At 41.3% G+C, this 21,415-nt stretch overlaps 1 protein-coding gene across 1 annotated transcript in view; it reads left to right on the forward strand.

The window, feature by feature from the left end:
* nalf1a (NALCN channel auxiliary factor 1a) overlaps positions 1-20,543 on the forward strand; it is a 33,593-nt gene extending 13,050 nt beyond the window's left edge. The window contains exons 2-3 of the mRNA XM_053877860.1: positions 13,882-14,053; positions 16,603-20,543. Coding sequence (XP_053733835.1) covers positions 13,882-14,053; positions 16,603-16,901 — 471 coding nt within the window. The 3' untranslated portion in view covers positions 16,902-20,543. The remainder of the gene's footprint in view (positions 1-13,881; positions 14,054-16,602) is intronic.
* The last annotated feature ends 872 nt before the right edge of the window (positions 20,544-21,415 follow it).

Raw genomic sequence — 21,415 nt, forward strand, 5'->3', positions numbered from 1 at the left:
AGTGAAATCTTCATCCCGATTATTCAATGATTTAAGATTTTGCTGTCCTTTAACTTTTGAACTTTATTGAACAATGAACTACAATAAAACAGTAATATTTAACCTTCATCATGCAGATTAACGGTTTCTCTCTGGAAACACCAGTCTGTATGGTCTGGTCAGTGGAGACAATACTTCGAGCTGAGCAGGCACTTGACTGGTCGCAAAGATTTTTCTCTGGTTCTTACAGGCAGGGATATTCACAGTTTACCTTCGTATTGGGTCCATGGCTCTAGCATGGCTTTCCGCGATGGAGCTGCTGAAGCATCAAAGACATGCTGCAATGATGATGAGAACATTGTTGCACCGAACAACCAAACCAAAAATGCTCCATATTTTTGACAGTGTCTGACTATACGCGCTTCTTCTGTGTTTGTGCTGACCTCGCCATCATTCTTCCGCTCTTGCGCAGGTGACATTGGCGTGCTGAGTGACATTAAAAGCAGAGTGTGAGGATTGGTAATTAAAATTACAGATTATTGGAGGCAGAAAAAAAAATCCTCTGTTATTCATCTGCTTTCCACTACTCAAACTCCTCTCATACTTTTTGTTTCAGATGTAGTTTTATGGATGAAGAGGGGTATTGCAAGAATGCAAGCGTATATGAAGCATCTACTGGACCAACAAAAACGACTGATAACTTTTTTTTGTAATGAAAGTTAGACAGGGAACAAATATGCTTATAGCACATAACTTGTGAGTTAACTCGTCATAATTTCTTCTGTCGCGTAATCAACAGGAACATTTGATCACTTAAACCAGAAATGTATAATGCAGTGACGATGACGAAGACACATTAGTTAACGCTGCACTGAGGCAGATTCAGCACAGAAGAAAATGTGGATGTGCCGTAATTACTTGAGCCCATTGTCGATGTTTTCCACTGACCTGCCCTCCAATCCCTCATATCTCATCAGTCAAGTGGCCATCTGAGTTGAGGGCTTTTTGAGAGCTGCACTGCCATCACTGAGTGACCCATCCTCAGCTCTCCACTAGTGCTTAGCCTTTATCCCAGTACTGAATGTGAAATGCAAGTGCCCACTTTCGTGACACATTGTTGTATATCTTTTTTTTTTTTTTTTTTTTTTTTTACTCTTAGGAAAGCTGCTCACGTGACAAGTCTAATGTCCCGACAGCAGAAATCGTAGGAAAAGTGGTGCGTGTGCAGTGGGTATAACAAACACTCTAATGCCTCAAATGTTTTGGCGGTGACGGTGAAATCCATTTTCTGATAACACCCACCCTGACGCCATGGGTGACAGGTAAAGGAATGACGTCAGTTGGAGTTAGGTAAGCCAGTGAGTGATGCTCCTTTCTGATCGTGTAACTTGGTCTAGGGAGCCTTAGCCACGGCCATCTACTTTGGCCTCATGGTGCCTAAACTAACAAAAATATCAGTACCAGAGTCAATGGAGAGGTAGAAGTTGTTTTCTGATCCATCTTGAAATATGCCATAGATCTCACATATGATGTCTGTGAATTTGAAAGATGCATTCCAATGCAGTGAGAGCACTGTTTTTCGACCAGCATTAAAAGTTACTTAAGGTTTTTGTGTGGTATGATGTAGCAAACTCCAATGCTGGTCGCAGGCTCTCACTCTGTAGTTGGTTGAGTGCGAGCCTGCTGGTGGGACAAGCTCTGCAGGGTCACGGCAAAGGTTTAATGATGTCAGCTAATGTTTGCTTCTACCTTTGATAATTTAGTAGCTTTAGCATCTGCCTCAGCGCTGGAGCAGTCGGATTCTGCTATGATGTCATCGATGCAACATTTGATTTGTAGTCCAAATAATTATGTATTTTCACTAGTAAATAAATCATAATTTATACTACAAACGTAATAAAAGAAAATATTGTTGAATGATTGTAAAGTTCTTTTCTATTTTAAGATGACTCAAAGTAGCCACCATTTGCTTTGTTGACAGCGCTGCAAACCCTTGACCTTTTAAATGAGCTTCATGTTCTAGTAATGGAAAACCATTTCAGGTGACAAACTCGAGAAGCTATTCGCCTTCACCTCAAATGATGATTTGCCTTGTTGGAGGCACCGTGAGTGAAGTGCATAGCCGCTATATATATATACATTATAAGTGTTGAAATAGTGATAAGTGCTTCAGGTCCTCACTCCCCCGTGCTTCCTAACTCCAAATTGTCCTTGACTTCTGTGTCAATGTGCAACGTGGAAGGCTGACTGCCAGTAGATGCTATTTAACACCTTGACAGCGAGAATATGGTGGAACCACCTGCCTTGACTGTCATTTGTACCATGTGCGCAACATTTTGGAAGATACTATTTTTCGTTAACCATTATGCGGTTATTCACAACAAGCTGTCTGTTGCTAATCTCCATTGCCTTGTGGGCCAACAAGCTTATGTCATTGTTTGTTAATTTAAAGACAAGGAGGGGTGATATGTCATCACTTCATGAAGCAAATCTTTTGGACTGGTTACTTACTTTAAATAGCATTTGCATACAGCAAGGCTATCATACTCTATTTTAAGAGGAGTCAATGTTTAATTCTTTTTGCGAGAGTCTACAATTGACAAAGGTTTAGCGAGAAATTTGGATCTACTCCTTTCCATTCAACGTTGTCTAAGTTCGTTAATAGGCTGATGTCTTTGGTTCATTTTCGTGATGTTTACGAAATGGTGTCTTCTTTTATGTTTATACAGTATTTTACATTGTGCATAATTGTGCTGGAAGTGTTTTATGTTGCATGCGGCACCATGAGTGAGAGTCATCCTGCTGTGTTCACCTAGTTCTTGAGTAGGGTTGCGTGATGTGGTAAAAAATGTAACTTTTATTTCATATTGTTTGGTCTTGATTATTTTCAATTATTATTATTATTATTTTTGGGTGACTTTTTTAATTATTTTTTTTTTTAACACTGATATTGAGTTGCAGGAACTGACGTCAGGTTAGCTTGGTGGCTGATGCTACAAATGTACTTGTTAGCGAAAGTTGCCAAAAGAATCTGTGAAGAACCCTTCACTGACAATGGGTTCTTCACCACACTGGTGTGAAGGGAGTCAAAGTAACCGACTCAGCAGCTTAATGTTTTGTTTTTTTTTTTTCCACGGTTTGTCGCGCTGGCCTATTCAAAAAGCATCTACAGGAAGCTCAGCATCATTGGACAAAACGTCCATGTGAGAGTCATAAAACTGTCATGCATTGTGGCAGATTAGGCACTTGGTGTCTTGACATTGTTTATGTAACATCCAATTTCATAGCCACTTAATTGATGTAGCTATTCTGGTTTGGCCTGCAGTGTGATGCATTGTGCTCACACAGTCCATTTCCTGCATAGTGGTTATTTACTGGTCCCTTAAACCATTCCCCCCCATAAAAATAAGGGGAGCCTCTATCTCATCTGCCCTTGGTGGTAATGTTTAAAAAAAAATGCTGACCACAGTTATCTGCCCTCTCACTCTCACCATTCAAATTCTCCTTCCCTATTGGAATAATAAATCCATATATGCTGATTGCTTTTCCTCAGCAGGTACATACCGTCCGCTTGTTCTCCCCTACACTCCTGTCACAAGAGTAATAACGATTCTTTGTCTGCGGCTCCTCCAGGCTTTTAGCTAGAGGGGCGACTCAACTGCAAAACATGAAAAATCGGATTCCTAGTTTTTTCTCAGCAGGACGCCCTAAATGTCCGATCATTAGTACCTGTGTAACGCCCTACTTGCAGTGTCACACATCACACTGGTTTCCACAAAAAGGGTGTTATTCGTCAGTTATTTCAACAACGCGTTGGTCACTTCCAAGTCTTCCTTAAAAATAAAAAAGGAATTGGATCTTTTGTTTAAAATCTTGTTGATGTCCTCTCTTTGAAGCCATTTCATGCCCAAACCTCTCTGAGATATTACAAAGAAACGTGATTGACTCCCAGCCTACCATGCGGAATGTGCACTGATATTGATCTGTTTCTATTCTTAGGCATCCAGAAGGTAAACAGCCTATAGGTGGAGCTCATAATTTCACTTCATACAACGCACCCAGACAAGAGTCAGCGCTGAATTATGAATGAATAGGTGTTGATGAACCATTCTTCTCTTCATTATGCAACCCACTTATGGATTGATGTGTTCTTTGTCTTGCGTTGTTCATTGAAAATTGCTGATCATATTCACTCTGACCTGCTCAGAATCATCCCACTGATCTAATCCTGCAGTGACAGCGATGTTGGGCGCACACTTGTGGAAATCAGGTTCTTAAAATATCATTTGCAACATAAGCAGCCTGTTTGACAGCAGGTTGTGGTTGTAACAGATTCAGGGCACGGCCCTTGCTTCTGCGTGCTAAACCAGGCGGAAAACCAATCCTGCCATCCACATTCATGATCATGCCTTCTCGGAACTCAACTACAAATCACGCTTCAGGGAAATGGACGCCACCTCCGTGCTCATGCGGATGTGCGGGTTTGGCTTAAACACGCATAATAAAATTTCCTGGATCATGGTGATCAGATCAGAAACTCCAGCCCATCTTGCGCTGTTGGGCTTTTCCAGTGATGCGGTTCAGGTTTTCTGGAAGCCTCATGGAGCCTGTCAATATGATTGATCACTAATCAAGACATTTTGTTTGCCGTTTCCACCTTTCAATATCAATCTCTACCTCAGAAACTGGCTTGTCCTCGGTGCTATAAAGAGCAACCACGAGCTTCAGTGTTTGCTACTAGGGATGCAGCAATTGATCGACCCGTCGATGTGGGATATATGATGTCATCATAATTGACCTATTAAATGACAAATATATATTATTTTTTGCTGTTTATATTGATACATGATGAGTAATGCTATTATTAGTGATGGGTAGATGAGGTTTCATGAAACAGTGTCCTGATCTTTTGAGGCCGCAAAATAGCACTGTCTGCTGTAAAAAAAAAAAAATAAATAAAAAAAAAAATATATATATATATATATATATATATATATATTTCTAAGCCAAGAGCGCCATCTAGTGTCCTCAGAAAGTTAGGACACTGTTTCATGATACCTCATTTACACATCACTAGTTATTACTCCTTTAAATTGTTCATTGTAATGTATCTATGACAAAACAAAAGAATTACTGGCATTTCTACAGAAAATTACTGAGATGACACTGATCATCATTTTTGGTCGCAACAGAATGCCGAGTTTTAGAAAGTCCCAACTAGTCATTACCATTTTCCCCCCACAGCTATATTATACACAGTACTCACTGTTTTTTAAAATTAGTCAGCCAAACCGACTAAATAACAATACAGCACAACTCTGGATACAAACTTTTATGGCATGTTTGTATTAGCGATCTTGTCCCTCCAGGCATTACACAGAGCTCATGGCCATAGGTGAGACTAGGAACATGGATTGTGCAAGCGCATTGTCTTTCAGCTCCATCCTCCGTCACCCCAGAAGCTGCGCCAATCCGTCTGTCAATTTCACGCACCATCGTTGTCTCACTCGCAAACAAGACCCCGAGATACTTAACTCCTCCACTTGAGGCAAGGCACCTTTTTCTGGCCAAAAACAATGGCCTCAGATTTGGAGGTGCTGATCCTCATCCTGCTCGCTTCGCACAAAAGAAATGACAGACAAACAATGCAAAACACTTCTGTCAAACCCACAATGTAAACTTCACTCATATCTTGGTAAATACCGTAATGTTGCCTTGTAGTTGATTTAAAATAAAGTGAATTTGTGGAAGAAAAAAAAAAATTATATATTTCTTATTATAAAAAATAATAATAACCAGTATATTAGCCTGTTGGGGTTTTCAAAAAATTGTCACTACTTTATGTATTGTATGTGACCATCAGTGCACCCCTAAATTTGTTATATATATATATGTATTATAATAATGCAATTCATAAGTGTTGAAACCATCTATATCGACTCAAATCCTTTGTTCTAATTTTGGTCCTGCTGGAGCAGAAGGCAGATGGAACCATTACATCACAGGGGAAGTGGTGTAATAAGTGAGAACATCAATGTAGCTGGACAGGCTTCAGCATCCTTGTCCTGCTGTCTTATCCCATGGTTGCATCAGTGACCCAAGGCGGCTGTTGGGATTTGAACACATCAAAGTCCTGTCAACATTTTCCCGGGTCGGGCCTGTGTGTGACTTGGAGGATTCCTTCTTTGAAATAGAGAGAATCCCCTCTGTGTTTTATTTCACCTTCAGCAACTGGTAAAAAAAGAAAGCAGTAAATAGCTCAGGCGGCGTTAGGGCCCCTGTATGTTCTAACACAGCAGTGATTTGTGTGATTGGTAATGATCTGTCACTCAGCTCCTAACTGGAATCTCACTCTGTCGCTGACTCATATGCTTTTTATAGCTACCGCTGTCATTCCACTTTACTGCCTTCAAGTGTTTGCATGCGTGGTTAACACACCACTGCTGTGCGGAATACATACCTGCATTATGAAAAAAACTTCATTTGGTTCACCACCAACAACACAGCGCAAGCCACTTATCTGTTGCCGGGAAGCTCTACTGTGAGAGAATGGATTACACCTCAAGATAGGGGTACGACATATGGCATTTACGATTTAAGTTTATTTAGACCACAATCATACATGCATTTTTGAAACTAGTTTGAAAGTTTCTGCTCAAATATACAAACAGAACCATCTGTCCAGAACAGCTGTAGTGGATCCAGGATTTAGTTGTAGTCGTGCATTTGAAGTGTAACTTCTTATCCCAACTTTGTACTTCAAGTTAGGTAGTGTGTCTCTCTTGATGCCTGAAAACCTAATTCAGACAAAAATCCTCTATTAATTGCAGCGTTTGAGGATTTACTTTCCAGAGCAAACCGGTCCAGCGATGGCAAATTGTCACTGTTGTAGTAAACTGAATTATCTGAAGAAAATTAAGACCTCTGTGGAAATACAATGTCTTTCATTCAATAGTTGGGTTCTTGTAAGAAGAATGACCAATAGAAAACGTCTTAATGTGAGAGGTGTAAGCGAAGAACAAGTCAAGGCGTGTGCATAGATATCTGTTAAATATGTCGGTTGGGTGTACTTTCTGAAGCTTTTCCTGTCACATAGAAAATTCACCGAAGGAATTCTAACTGGACCTCACCTCCATCTGTAGTTTGGTGCTTCCTCCTGTCCGCTCTCCCACAGCGCTCTCTGACAGGCAGTTGAGCGGTGAGGGGAAGCCCTGTGCTGCTGAGGAAACGCTGCCTTGCGCTCACATTTACAGACGCTGTCAGACCCAGACAGATACTGCCTGTGAACAACTGGATGATGGTGAAATGACCAAAACTGACCTGGTGTCCGAGAGCTCAGGAAAAGAGAGCTTGAAGGAGTCAAAATAGAAATGGTAATTTCTCTACAATTGGGCAGGCTGCCTCATGAATATAATGTTTGCTAATTTACATGGAATTTTCATTGCTGATTGACAAATAATAGTCTTCGTTGTTGTCACTGGGCCGCGGCATAAGCCAGCTGGGTAACTGTCTTAGTTCAATGTACACACATATCTTTTTGCCGCCGGTTGAGGCTTTTTGACATCTAGTTGAAGAGAGAAGAGAATCTGTACATTATAATCTGCATAGTTCTACATCTGAATCACATTTGTAGTTGAACAGAATCAAATCATTGCAGTGTAACCTGGTAAACACTTAGCATTGAAATAATGAAAAAAAACCCTGACACTATAAAGATATACAGTAGTACACTGTTAGTAGTAAGTACACTGAAGCAATTTCAATAGAACCGACATACTGATCAGGGTTTCCGCTACATGTAAACAAGCGCAACGCACAGCATTGGCTTCAAAGATGAAATCTCACTTCATATTTATACGATGTGGAAGCATTGAAACAAGGGCATGATGGAGGCGAATATCATTATGCCGCTTTCTTTTTTTTTCTCGTTGTGTTTTTAACTGAAAAACCTAGAAAGAAACCTCGTAGTGACTGAAGTCCGTTGCCCACGGAACCCAAGTTATGCAGTCCGGACAGACATATGAAGATGTCGACACGTTCTACCACAGTTAAAAAAAATCCTGTTTAAGGATTAAAGACACTTTGTGTATCACGGTGGTGGGTGAGAAATGACGGAATAAAATAAAATCTCCCTTTAACTAAATCTCAAAGACGATTAATTATCAACTTCAAAGGTTCAAATGAAATGATGATGAAAGTTGTTAGTGCTGAGATCTTGCTGGTGTAGGACTCATGTGATCTGAAACCCGGACTATATTCCTCATTTGTTCCCCCGCCTGTCTCTCGCACAGCGTTTATCTCAGTGGTTGATTCCAGATAGCAACAGTGCTGACGCTCGTCTGCCAAATTGCTCAATTCTAATTTCTCGACTGGTCAGGATGTAGGAGGATGAAAACACTTGTCTCCAACAGACATCCAATCTTTCACTCTGGGAGTGTTGAGAGGGGCTGTCGATCGGTTCTCTGGACTGGTAGCAGTGGTTATCCTTTATGTCTCCTGTCTTAGAACCAGTCTCAGCTGCAGAGTGACGGAGCCCGCTCCAGCGCCACGTTTCCATTCACACTGATCACACATTAAACTGATCAAATCAGACCCCAGGCCTGCTTCCTGACTAACTCAATTTGTTCTTATACGCTTCCCTTTTCACGCTGAGCACAAACACTCACTTTGGCACACACACTGGGATCTACACTCAAGCATGTGCACACTAACTGAAAACAAACAGAAAGCGGGGCAGCACCCTACTAGCTTTAATGAAAAGCCAAGGTAGCCGTTGCCACGGCAACTGCCTGCAAACATCTACAGGAGGACCCAGATTTCCTGACTGACTGTGACCGTGTTGTTTTGGTTCTCTTTGATAGCTGAGACATGCCGAGACGGATTATCTCACCGCTGGCAGGAATTTATGCTAAATCATCACCATTACAAGCAATAGCTGCAGATGAGAGTGCAAAAAAAAACATTCCACTAATTTGACCAGTGTTTTTTGTCCTTTATTGTGAAGAGGTGCTGCATAGGAGATCCAGGAAATGTTGGGAATATTTAAAAGTTTAGCGCTGTACTTCCTATTCTTTTGTGTTTTTGTAGAGTGAAATTTGTTATCTGCATATTTTTGGATATTTTATTTGGAAGCCTGGATTGGTTTGATGGCATTTCAGTTACTTTTACTTCTGAAAATTGATTTGGCATAAGGGTAATTGATTGACTTAAGGTGCAAGGTCCGTCATGGAACAAATGTAACCAGGCACCACTTCATAACCATCGCTGTGTTTGCCTGAGCTCATTGGTCGATTGGTCGCACATTCTGCTTTAAAGTATAGAGGTGTGGGAATGCGTCCACTGAAAGATCGTGTGAAAAAAATTAAAAGAGGGAACTGTTAGTGTCGCCCTACATTGAAAATGGTGCTGAGAAATACGTGTGATTCAAATGACTTGTCATTTTTTTCCTTGATACTTTGAAACATTTCTATATCCAGCAAGGGTTTTTAATTTGATGACCTCTGGCTCTCATGTCTGCTTTTTGCGAATGATTCGATGCCGTCAATCAAGCCTTGACCTGGAACTGGTTGCAGTGATGAGCCTCCCCTTCAGTCCTTGGTTCTCATTCGTGAAGTGTGGAATGCCCTGCCCCAGGTTGAAGGGCAAGAGACAGATGGTGGAGCCTCCTCAGTCGTGAGCTTGATATATCAGTCTCCCCTGGTCTGGAAAACTAGCTCACTCAATTCCAATCACAAGCTTTTGGTTGTGACTTGATGTTTATGGTCATTGGTGTTTTCTGGAGAATGTGTGGGAAAAGGTTACACCCATGATTCACTGGAGAGGTCAGGTCTGTTTATATCACACTGGATTAATGTGTATCAACAAACGCAAGTTATTGAGAAGCAAAAATACCCCTTAATACAATATGGAACAAATTCTTAATGCTCACTAATTTTCCATCTCCATGTAGCTATTTACTGTAAGGATCCATAAAGGTTACGTCAATCGTCATTGCAGAATTGTAATAAATATGTAATTATTTCATTTTTATTGTATCAGGGTATAGATATCTTTTTTTGTCATTCAGTCTCCATTATTTTTATTTATTTGAAGATTGTTTCCAAAGACCAGTTTTTGAATCTATAATGAACAATAAAAACTTCAATTATTTTAATTTATTTTGACAAGAATTATGAAGATAATACACAACAATTAACACATGGTCAATTGACAATTGCACACTCTTTATCAGCAAATCAAATGGAACGAAGTAAGTACAATTGCATCGGAACAATCTCTACTCGGCAAACAGAGCCAGTCGAAACTGAAGTCAGGTCATGTAGGAACCAGTTAACTTGAATGACTGCAGGATCCTCAGCGAAAGATGCAAAAAAAAAAAAAACGACCAAACAAATCGAATTGACCAGTTGAATAAATGTCTTCTGCTCTATGAGAGCTCACTCCTAAGATCAGATAATGCACACTCATGTTTTAGACTGTCACATCTTTAGAAACATCAGTCAAAATCCGAAGACGGCGACCCCTGGTGGTCAAGGACGAGTGGTGTAGTCGAGGGCCGTGTACTGCTGGAGGAACGGGGTGATAATCAACTTGCCTAGAGCAGCATGTGTGCAGCAAAAATGAATGTATGGGAAAGTGAAAGTATATATTTTGATAAACTGGTGTCATTTCATACCTCTTTTACAGCATTGTCTGCCAGTGAACGGACGTGGAGATAACTTTGGTTTTGTCAGTATGACAGAGCATTTGAAGATTCATAGTCCTGCCATGCAACTTACCCACATTTAGTTTCAGGATAACTTCTAACCAAATGGCTGAGCACGAGCAAATGTTGTGATATATTCTACCGTCTGCCCCTGTTGTCGCTTGTGATGTCATGGAGAGATGCTGCTTCAGCTCTCTAGTCCGATCCATGACAGCATGTTCTTCCAGAGGTTGAGATGTGTGTAGCTGAGGGTTCTGAAATGGACACTAGTCTTACCTTGCTGTCGTAGCTCACAGTGAGCTGAGCTGAAGTGCTCTTGCAATCGCCAGACATCGATAAGGACGCACTCTTCAGAGTGAGCATGTGCCCCAGATCATACACCACACGTGGCCGGCAGCAGGTGATAATGTGTTGGCTTTTGTAACACAACCTGTTTGTATTGAATACATAATTATTCACGCCAATAGCTCGCTACAGCGGGTAATTTTTTAATTTGCTAATTCGATGTTAACACGTGAAAATGGGACATAAAAACCCTGGTGAAGGTCTGCATTACACTTGGAAGTCATGCGTAGTCTCGCTCCTGGTCATGAGGAGGTTCATGAATCACTGACCCAGGATCACACACATGCTGGAACCTGACGTCCTGACCTGCAGTGACTTGCCTGCAGCTGCTCTTCTTCTTGTACATTGAGCATCCTGAGCGCATCACAATGTGACAAACATCTCACGTCAGCAAGCTTTCCTCCTTATTTCCCATAAATATTGATGAACAACAAGGTTTTATTACGTATCAGCAAAGTAAAGCATCCACATACTGCACTATTAACAACAGAAATTAACACTTAAGACATATTTTCATCAAAATAAAATTGACTAGGAGAAGAAAAGTAATAATCACAGGAGGAGGGGAGGGACAAGGTTTGCCATGATGGACGACAGCTTGGCCACCATCCTCCTATCTCCCTCCTCCTTCATTGAGTCCAGAGCTGGTCCTTACCAGTCTGTCCAGCCTCCTCCTGTCTCTGGCTGTGTTACTCTCAGCTCAGCAGACTACACCATTGCAAATGGCTTATCCCACCCCTGAGTCATAGAGGGTGGTCAGGAGCGTTCCCTGCACCCTTAAGGACCTCATGAGCAGGAACAGTGTGCTCTATATTTGGAATGAGTGTCTGTCTTTTGTGGTTAATATTCATTGGTGTGTTTAAAACCCGAGACGTGTGGAGATGTTGAATAAAATGGAAATTTAAAAACCGGAAGGGATGCAGTAATTCTTCCTTCCTTTCCGTGAACTGTTTAGCTCATTTTGAATTTGGTGGGGTTGGCAGAGCTTCATAAGTGGTTTCCGGGTGTTGTGTTTTGCGGCGTAGCGTCTCACTCCTAAAAACGCCTGGTCATTTGTCACTAGTGGTTGAGTGGCAGCGGGAGCTTTGGGGCGGAGATTCCTCTTGAAGTCTTAAGGTCCTGTTGATGCTGGGCTCTTCGGAGTCTTATGAAATTTTATGCTTTGCAATGTTTTCTTGTAACTTTTCCTCACTTTTTAAACTCTTCAGTTGACCTTTGCCTCAATCAAGTGCTTATCAAGATATTGGATTTATCTTTGCATGTTGCATCGCCTGTTTGGCTGAATGCAAAATATTAGCCGGATGTTTGTCTTTCATATTTGAGCTTAAATCGATCAGCATTTCACAGTAAACTGTGAACACTGATGCCTAATGTTTTCATCTTCGTCCTCCAACTGCACATCAAGTTAGGAGCTACACTGTTTTGACAAATAAGCGTCGTAACTTGAACAAAAAAAGACAAAGTATTCATATAACTTAAAAAAAAAAAAAACCCCAAAAATGTAATGTGCTTGCTCAATGGAAAATGATACCCCTTAATTTACTTCATAAGCGAACACACACACTCACACTATACACAATATGGACATCTCTTGTGTGTCCTCTCATTGTTATTGTAACATTTGACTTCACTGTTGTCTGTTAACATAACATTCTTTAGACGTACCTTACATATACCTTAAGCAACAGTGCAGCAGGTCGTCCTGATAGAGAGACTGACAAGGAGCAGGTGGAACAGTTCTTATTTATCTATAATTGTATGTTTTGTCGCCTGCAAGCGTCTTTGACTTGAAATGCTTGCCGTTGCATTTAGTACATTTTTAATTGCCGTTGTTTTTGCACTGAAGTTCGGTTTGTAGCTATCAAGTTTCTAAAAATTAGAATGGATCAATTACTGTGTTTGGCTCGTTTTCTTTTCTGACCGCAGGGTTTAGCTATTAGATGCCACCATCTGTCTCCTTATGTAAAAGTCTGAGTTTTATTTTGCCCCCCGGAGAACAAGAAGTACATAGTAAAGGAAAACGGTAGAGAATGGTTTGAGGGACTTCTGTTGGAGTGTTCCTAAACCACTCTTGTGTGATGTGCAACATCTTAATTTGCATTTTGCAAATATTACAGTCAAACAAGTCAGACTTTCCTTGTGATGCAGAAATGCCTTTTGTTTAAATCGGGACTAACGTGGTGGTCACGGTCTCAGTGTACGTGTTTCCCTTTTTTCCATCCACAAAGCAGTGACTGACAGATTTTACTTCATCCAAGCTCAGCCTAGTTAGACTTTCAGTCAAATTTCAGAGTTCAACTGTGGAATTAACAAAATTATAATCAACAAAATAACTTAACAGAACGAGAATGAAATCACTATTAAACGTGTCACAAATGCAGCAGCACATGCACGTATTTCCAACTTAAAATAAAATTATTTAAAACAAACAAATGAGAAATATAGTATAGTACTGAACAGTTCCTCACAACATATTTTAAATCCAAATTAATGTACTTAAAACAGCATATGCACACTTAATAAAATATGTGGGTAATTGTAATAATAATACATATGCTCTTCAATAGCATATGTAGCAACAAAGTTGTTGTTAGTGCTTAGCTAAGGTTAATAAAACTACTGTAACTTTTCAAGTGGACCATACCAAATTATTGCGTCAAAGACTTGATGGTATAATTACGTTCATCATGTTGTTTCAAATGGTCAAAGCTGTTCGAACATACATCTGTGTCGACCCTGTTTTATGAGAACCTTGCTGTGGTTCACAAGGCTTCCGGCCTGTTGTGCTTGTTCATGTTTGATTGATGTCTTTTTTGTGCATCATAAACTTAGCTTGCCATTCTCCTCCTCAGACGGCCTACAAGCCCTGGCTGTGTGCGCAGTATTTCCCCACCACCCAGCAGTCTTGTCGGAGGAAGGTGCCGTGCCACCAGTACTGCCTGGAGGTCCAGCAGAGCTGTCCGTTCATCCTGCCAGACAATGATGACTTGATCCACGGAGGCAGCCCAAGCTTTATCTGCACAGGTGACCAATGAAGTATTGGAAAGCGTCTTGTGAATATAGTTTGTGTGGCCTGACCTGAGTTTCCTGCAGTACCTTTACAACCTCAGCATCCTCCTGATCAGTAATCGTCGTGACATGACAACAGATATTGATCTTATTGGACATCTTAACACAAAATAATCTGCAGCCTCTATACTTATACTGAGCACCAACAATATACAAATATGCTCCTAGAAATATCAGGGGCGAGCTGAGAAACACCGTTAACAAGAATGTCTCAAAACACAAGTTGAATATTTGCAGCAAACTTCAATGTTCAAGTCAGAATCAAGTGTGGCCATGAATTCAGTTGTTTAGAAATAGAAATCAATTATTGTTGAGGAAATTAATTTAAAAAATACACCTTTTATCCCCTTGTTTTTTTTATATAAAGAAGCAGATTTGTTTTTAATTGCACACCATTTCATTGTGGTGAACATTTGTAACCATAGAAACAAAGAAATTCTAGTTCTGTGTGATTTTTTTCTGTGTGATCTTTTTGATTCATCAATGACCTGACAAACTGCATTTTTATTAGAGGGCGCATTTTTGTAGGAGAAGTTTAAAGCGCGTCTTAGTCGTCCGACGGCTTTCCGATGACATCTAGTGGCCATCTTGGGAACAAGCCCATCTAACGCATGAAGTGCATCAGGTCTTCCAACATGGACAGCGGGAGTTCTCTTAGCTGGCAGAAGAAGGGACCATTTGGTTTGAAGAAAATCCAATTTAAGTTTGAAGCTGACCTCTGTTATGTTTATTCTATTCTATTCAGAGTTTTAGAGACTTTTGTGCCACAGCGAAGTTTCTCCTTAAATAGTGAATTCAGATCAATGTGGCCTGGTTATTGATTTGGCTATTTTGAAAATGTATTTAGTGTGTTAAAGTAAGTGTATCAGTTGAAAGTAACCTGATTTGTAACAAGATAGGTATTGGACTGGCACCACGTGCTCACACACAGCTCTTTTGTTTTTGTTTTAGTTAGCTAAAATTGCGTTGCTCAGTTAAACCCAATATGAAGCCAATGTTCTTGTGCGAGTTTGGTGTAATAACATATTTCTATCACTTGTCTTGGCCAAGTCTGTCACACTCACACACACAATTGCCTTTTCAACTGGCACTCAGGCTTCTGTTCGATGTTTTCGGTGTGTTTTCAACAGAAAAATCCTGATAGAAACATCTTAATAACTGATGTTAATTACTTGCGGAAGTAAAGTCACGCATCCTGTCCATGGACAAATGAAACGACAGACTGGGTGAGGTTGGCGGCAACAGACTGAAGAGAGAGATTTTATTTCTCTTAATTAAAAACTTGCTTTTTGTTATCACCAATTCAATAAATGTCAAATCTACCCATTCCATTCTTTCCATATCTGTGGTATTATCCAGATTTTAGTCAATATTTAAGCCCTGGAACATAAGTCAATGGGAATGAATAAACAATAACAATATCGAGAATGAAAATAATTCCTAAAATAATTGACCTAAAAAAATTGTTGTGACCTTTGGTCGACTAAAACATGACTAAGAAAAATGAAATGTGAATGACTAAATGTGACTAAGACTAAGAATTACCTGTGGCCACTTGGATGAGCAGGGAAGTACCCTTTTAAACTTACTTTATCTCAGAATCAGAATCAGAATCAAATTTGTTGCCATGGTCAGTGGGGAGCTCACTAACTAGGAAAGTGTTTTGGAATAACGTGCAGTCAAAAAGTAAATAAATAATAAAATAAAATAAAATAAAATGAAGTAAAATAAAAATAAATAAATAAATAAAATAAAATAACAACAAGGCTGTTCACGAATTCAACAGTCTGACGGCCGAAGGGAAGAAGCTGTTCTGTGACGGGAGGTTCTGGTCTGGATGGACCGTAGCCTCCTGCCAGTGGGAAGAGGATCTATGAATGTATTTGAAGAATTGGATGACAGGTAATGTTGTTTTGAACAACTCTCAGTTCAGTATTTAATGGTGTTGGCTAGTGATGGCTAGGTGAAGTATTAAGAAACGGTGTTGCAGGGTGTCCTGATTTTCAGAGGCCATTAGATGGCGCTCTTGGTTTAGAAATTATGAATTAGTTGTTCAGGTTCAGACAGCAGACAGAGTCATCTGCTGGCCTCAGAAAATCAGGACACTGTTTCGTGAAAACTCATCAAACCTTCACAAACTTTGTCCCAAGCTAGGTCGCTAACTTTAGCTTTTATATGCCAGTTTGCAGAATGTGAATGTCATTCTACACAGAATTCCAGGTTGAAGCAACCACTGCTACCCTTTTACATCACACCAAATCATTTTTCACCTCTGAATCTTTGACCTCTTTATCAATAAAATAAAAAATACTGACTGGTTTTTGGAGTCTCAGAAAACAGGCAGACGGACATTCCACCTGAGTCACAGCTCACAGTGGCTGGACTGTGCTTTGTCAGCTGAATTGATTTGGCCGGTGTTCCACCGTTTCATGACCTGATCCTCAGCAGACCCTTATTCACCTGTGCTCCATCCACAACTTTAACCAGCCCTCATTTCTCCTCAGGGCTCTTGGGAGATCATTCTTCAGATAGCGAGGCCACGTGCTGTGATGTCCGATGGGACTCCATATTGGACAACCCCTCAGGCGAGACGCTACAAAGGACTGCTTCTTCCTGCCAGCCAGAGGGGGCTTCGATCACCTCAGCTGCCAACCCCAGACTGTGCAGTGGGCGACTGAAGATCTGCCTGCTGGCCCTTGTCCTGCTACACACTGTCATCATCATTTCAGCCTCCCATAACTCCACGTTGGTCGGCGTGGCTGCCATTTTCTCGCCAGAGGAGAGTACTTCGAATGAGGAGTGAACCTTGGGGGGTTGAATCAAGGTTGTAACGGAAGGATGTCGCTCGGGAGGATTATGGCTTTTTACAATGTCACGGCTGCCAGGGACACATCTGGCTTTGACCTGCAGGAAAATGCCTCCGCTATCTGCCGGCAATAAACCGTCAACCACAGAACGTGGCGGGGTTTTGGGTGCTAGGACTTGGACATCAACAGAAACGGGGTGTTTGAAAGTCGCCCTCTGAAGGATTGACCTCTTGCCTCTTGAAATCTGCTCATTATTTCTATTTCGTCTAATGTTTTCCAGCATATCCCCCCACCTTCCGCCCCCGGCCTCTTTTCTTGGCGCGTGTTCGGCGGGAAGCTCGACATCACTGTATGCTCTCACTCTTCGTTACCTTTCGATTTTTGCTACTCTCTCTTTTCTCCAGGTGTCAGAATCTGTTGACATATCAACTGTGTTCCTCCACCTCCTGCTCTCTGTCAGCCGAGACAACTCCTCCTTCCTTGTGTGTGCTGTTGCTGGTCAGGTCTTCAGGAGTAGCTCATCCATCGTTGGTAGCGGTCTGTTTTGACAGGTGTTTGTGCGTTGCACATGTTCAGCTCGTGTGTCATCCTCCAGGACTTTTGTTATTCCCTTACAACGGTACATGCCGACACATTTTAGGACCTTAAGTGCTCTGAGACTGGCTCACATTCTCTTCTCTCTTATTGGACCACGAAGCTGGTGATGAAGCTGCAAAGGCATTTGGGATTTGGCTGCCGAGTAGCACTAATGGTTTCTGAAGGGTTTCGTTTTACCTCATGATGTCGCCTGGAAACTCAAGTCACAGAGCGTGTTCTGTGTAGTCAGGACTGTGAGGACATGCAGGGATGCTGGCAACCTGCTGCACAGACGAAGTTCTAAACCAAATCTCAGGGTCTCATTTATCCACCAACTCCTGCACGTTCAATATGACATTCATATTTATTTATTGTTTTGACGTTAAGTTGGAGAAAAATTACCAAGACTTTCCTTGTAATTATTCACGGTAGAGAATTAATTTTCGATGAAGAATTTAGTTTCAGACAAAGTAGAAAGCTCATGAACTCAAACTGGAAGCTTATCCAGCAAAACTTGACAAAGTTTTGGGATTCTCATGGATGAACAAGACATAACGCCTCCCCCTGAACATGAATCCCAAGCCCGAGTGAAGATTCCTCTCCTTCACACCTCCCATGCATCTCTCTTCACTCTGTCTGCACTCGTGTGTCGGTTGCCTGGTTGAGAAATGAGACTCTGATCTGGAGTGCCTCTGTGCTGTGAAGCTCCATATCCTGGCTTCACATTTAAGAAAGAGGCGGCCTGTTTCTATTGCCTCTTCCTCATGCTAATGCAGGATTGTCAGCCTGTGGATCAGTCAACCTGCCGACGATTTCCAAACTGCCCCTTTGATAAGCTGGTGAACCGCAGTCTCTTCCACAGGAGAAAAGGGCTGAGTTGGTGTCCTAGTGCAGTTCGCAGTGTTTTCAAGGGCTGATCCATTTCAGTTTACTGTTTGTTTGTTTCCTGTCTGCTGCTAGAAGACTGCATAGTTACATCTGGACAGGTTGGTCTCGCCCCCCCCACCCCCAGGCCTCTTCCTTTTTTCTAACTGCTACATTCCATACAGTCGTTGAGCAACGATCCACAAACACCCTCCTGCTACATTTCACGTTTCCCATCTTGCTTTATGGAGGGTCATTCACGCCGTCGGTTTCCTCTATTTGGAGTGGCCACAGTGCTGAGAACCACCCACCTCCTGGAACTTTTAAGTTACCTCAAGTAGACGGTTTAGGCAATTTTGAGACACATCTTTACCAGTGAGAACTCTAAACTCTGTGACTCCACGACTGTGCTGATGTGTGACTCACATTCTAATCCTAAACCTCCTGATCACCACTGTTGTGGTCTGAGAAGTCCCATGAAATGTTGCACTACATCAGGAGTGGGCAGTAAATGATATATTGAGACTAGTGTGACGGGCTGCGAGCTGAAAGACCAAAGGACAGAGGAATATTAGTTATAACTCCAATTTTTGCGACTTCAGGATTAGAAAATAGACATTTTACGCTTAAAATGGTATTTGATCACGTATGTTCCTTGTACGCCTTAAATGCATGTTATTTAAATATTGTAAATCATAAATATTAGCTATTTTGAAGTGGCAAATAACTGGGTTAAACAATTCAATTAAATGACACAAGGTATTTTTGAGTAACTTTTATTACTTTTGACACAAAAAATACGAGTGAAATAGGCATCATCCACTGGATGAATCCAATTTAAAGTGATGAAAAATGTCTCTTGATATTTTGCTCAAGATGGCCACAACAATACAAGCAAAGGGCCACACTTTGCCCCATCACACTGGACACAGTGAAGCTTTGAGGTGTGGGCCTGAGTGGAATCTCTTTCCTGAGGTGATGCTCCAGGCGCAGACATCTGGCGCCACCCTCAGAGAGGCCGACTCCCTGGCAGGTCCTGCACCACACCACACGCTTGCTACAGAACATCTGTGGCTGCAAGTCCTGGGACAAGTGGACTTCTTCAGTGACCTCACTTTTCACGAGGGCATTGGGGTTGCATGAGAAAAGAGTGACCTGAGTCAGTCTGTCTGCCTAGAACAAAGGGCTGATCCACCGTAGACCTCCTAAAGTCCAGGACCTACCCCTGTGTTCAGTATGTGTTAGCATAGGTCTTAGTTCATAGCACTCACAGTAGCCCAATCCAGAACAAGAAAGCACTGATCTGTCACGTAACGCTTCCTGGCTCAACATTTCAAGACGCAACAAAGCTCCATGTTCCAGGAGAAACTGGGTTCGGTCTTGTTTTGACCCTCCCATCTGGTGTTTGAGGATCGCTGCTCTCATTATCAGATACAGGTGAAGAACGATTCTTGTAAGTAGAACGTTGAATATGATGTCATTGCCACCAGTAACAGCTTTATGTGGAATCATGTTGCATCAGTTACATGTAGCTCATGGTCACTGGCTTGACGTTCTGCGGCCCATCTAGCATGGCATCCCTGGTGACGCCTTGTTTCGTTTCCCGCGACGTTCCCTTGAAGACAGCAGCTGCGGATGTATGGGGGCCACACTTGTATCTACGATCTCTTACGTTCCGTGGATCTATGCAGATGAACCCCACCTGCCCAACTTGCAGCATCTCCTACGACCTCACGTCCTTGTGTAAATATGTCCTAGTGATCCCAAACCTGCGAGCCCTCGCCCTCCCAAACGTTCCCGCCTACCCCGCCACTGTTGGAGCCTCACTGTGTTTTCCGTTTGCATCCTTGGTTTTTGTCTGTTTTTGAGACTTTTGCCGCATTTTTTCTGTTGTCTGAAGCAGTGGTGTGAGTTGAAAAGTAGGACTAAGTTGGGTGATAAAAAGATGAGAGACAGAGGTCTTAAGGAAAATGTACAAAAATGACGCTTGAAACGAGAAAAAGGGTTCAAATGTAGAGAAAAAAATGTGATAAAGTTGTCATATTGTCATACTAGAGATGCTTTAGTTTGCTAATTTACTTTCTTTTTTTCTACAAAAAGACTTGGATGAAATTATTTATAAAACTGCGTCCCACGAGTCATGAATCTTTTTTGGACGTAAAATAAATACATTTATTAACATTTTGTTCAAAAGAAAATAAATATAAATTATGTTAAACATTATTGCGGTTTGGTCTTTTGTCAATGCATTTCACAGCTTACACCAATGCGATGTGCATGTTCTCCATCAGAGGGCGCCATAACATCACTAGTCTGCTCTGCTCTGTCGCTATGACGTAAACCCGCGTGCAAGGGTGTCTCCTGTCATACTATCCTCTCTGAATTACAGGTTTGGCTCTTCATATTATATTGTGATTTTTGAAGGAAAATCCTGTTCATCAAGTTACATCACTCCATCTCATAGTGAGCGCTGGCATGTTTATTTAGTTAAAAAAATCATCCTTAGCTCTTTAGACGGAGCTCTAAATCAATATCCATATTAATATAAGTATTACCTATTTGAATTCACATTTATTTGTGTATTTGATTCCTTGTAGACAGATAAATCAGTTTATTTATCTCAATTTTAGCGTATTTCATCACTTATTTCCAGGTTGTTTCATTGTCTCTATTTCCAATCCCTTCTTAAACATGTATGTCATTATTTTTATTCATTTATCATGGCATTCCATACGGTGTAGTGATTCATCAATGTGTCGATGTTCCTTTAAGTATTTTCCAGTGCATTACGTCCTTATTGCCACCAGAGGGCGGCACATGCTAGTATTTAAGGTTTCATTCATAATTCAAGCGCGTTGGATACCGCGACAACGTGTCAAGGAAAAAGTCCAGACCCTCAGTCAGGACCGTTTTCTTAAGGACTCCTTATTAATATTAGAATGACCGACAGCCATATTTGTGCTGGCGGCAATATTTCGTCCATCTCTGCCCACGTGATGAAATCTTTACATGCACACGTGAGTGTCAGACACCAGGCGTGGACACATCTACGGATAAAGAAAATGAAACT

The sequence above is a fragment of the Synchiropus splendidus genome, chromosome 1, assembly GCF_027744825.2.
Source record: "Synchiropus splendidus isolate RoL2022-P1 chromosome 1, RoL_Sspl_1.0, whole genome shotgun sequence".
NCBI lineage: Eukaryota > Metazoa > Chordata > Actinopteri > Syngnathiformes > Callionymidae > Synchiropus > Synchiropus splendidus.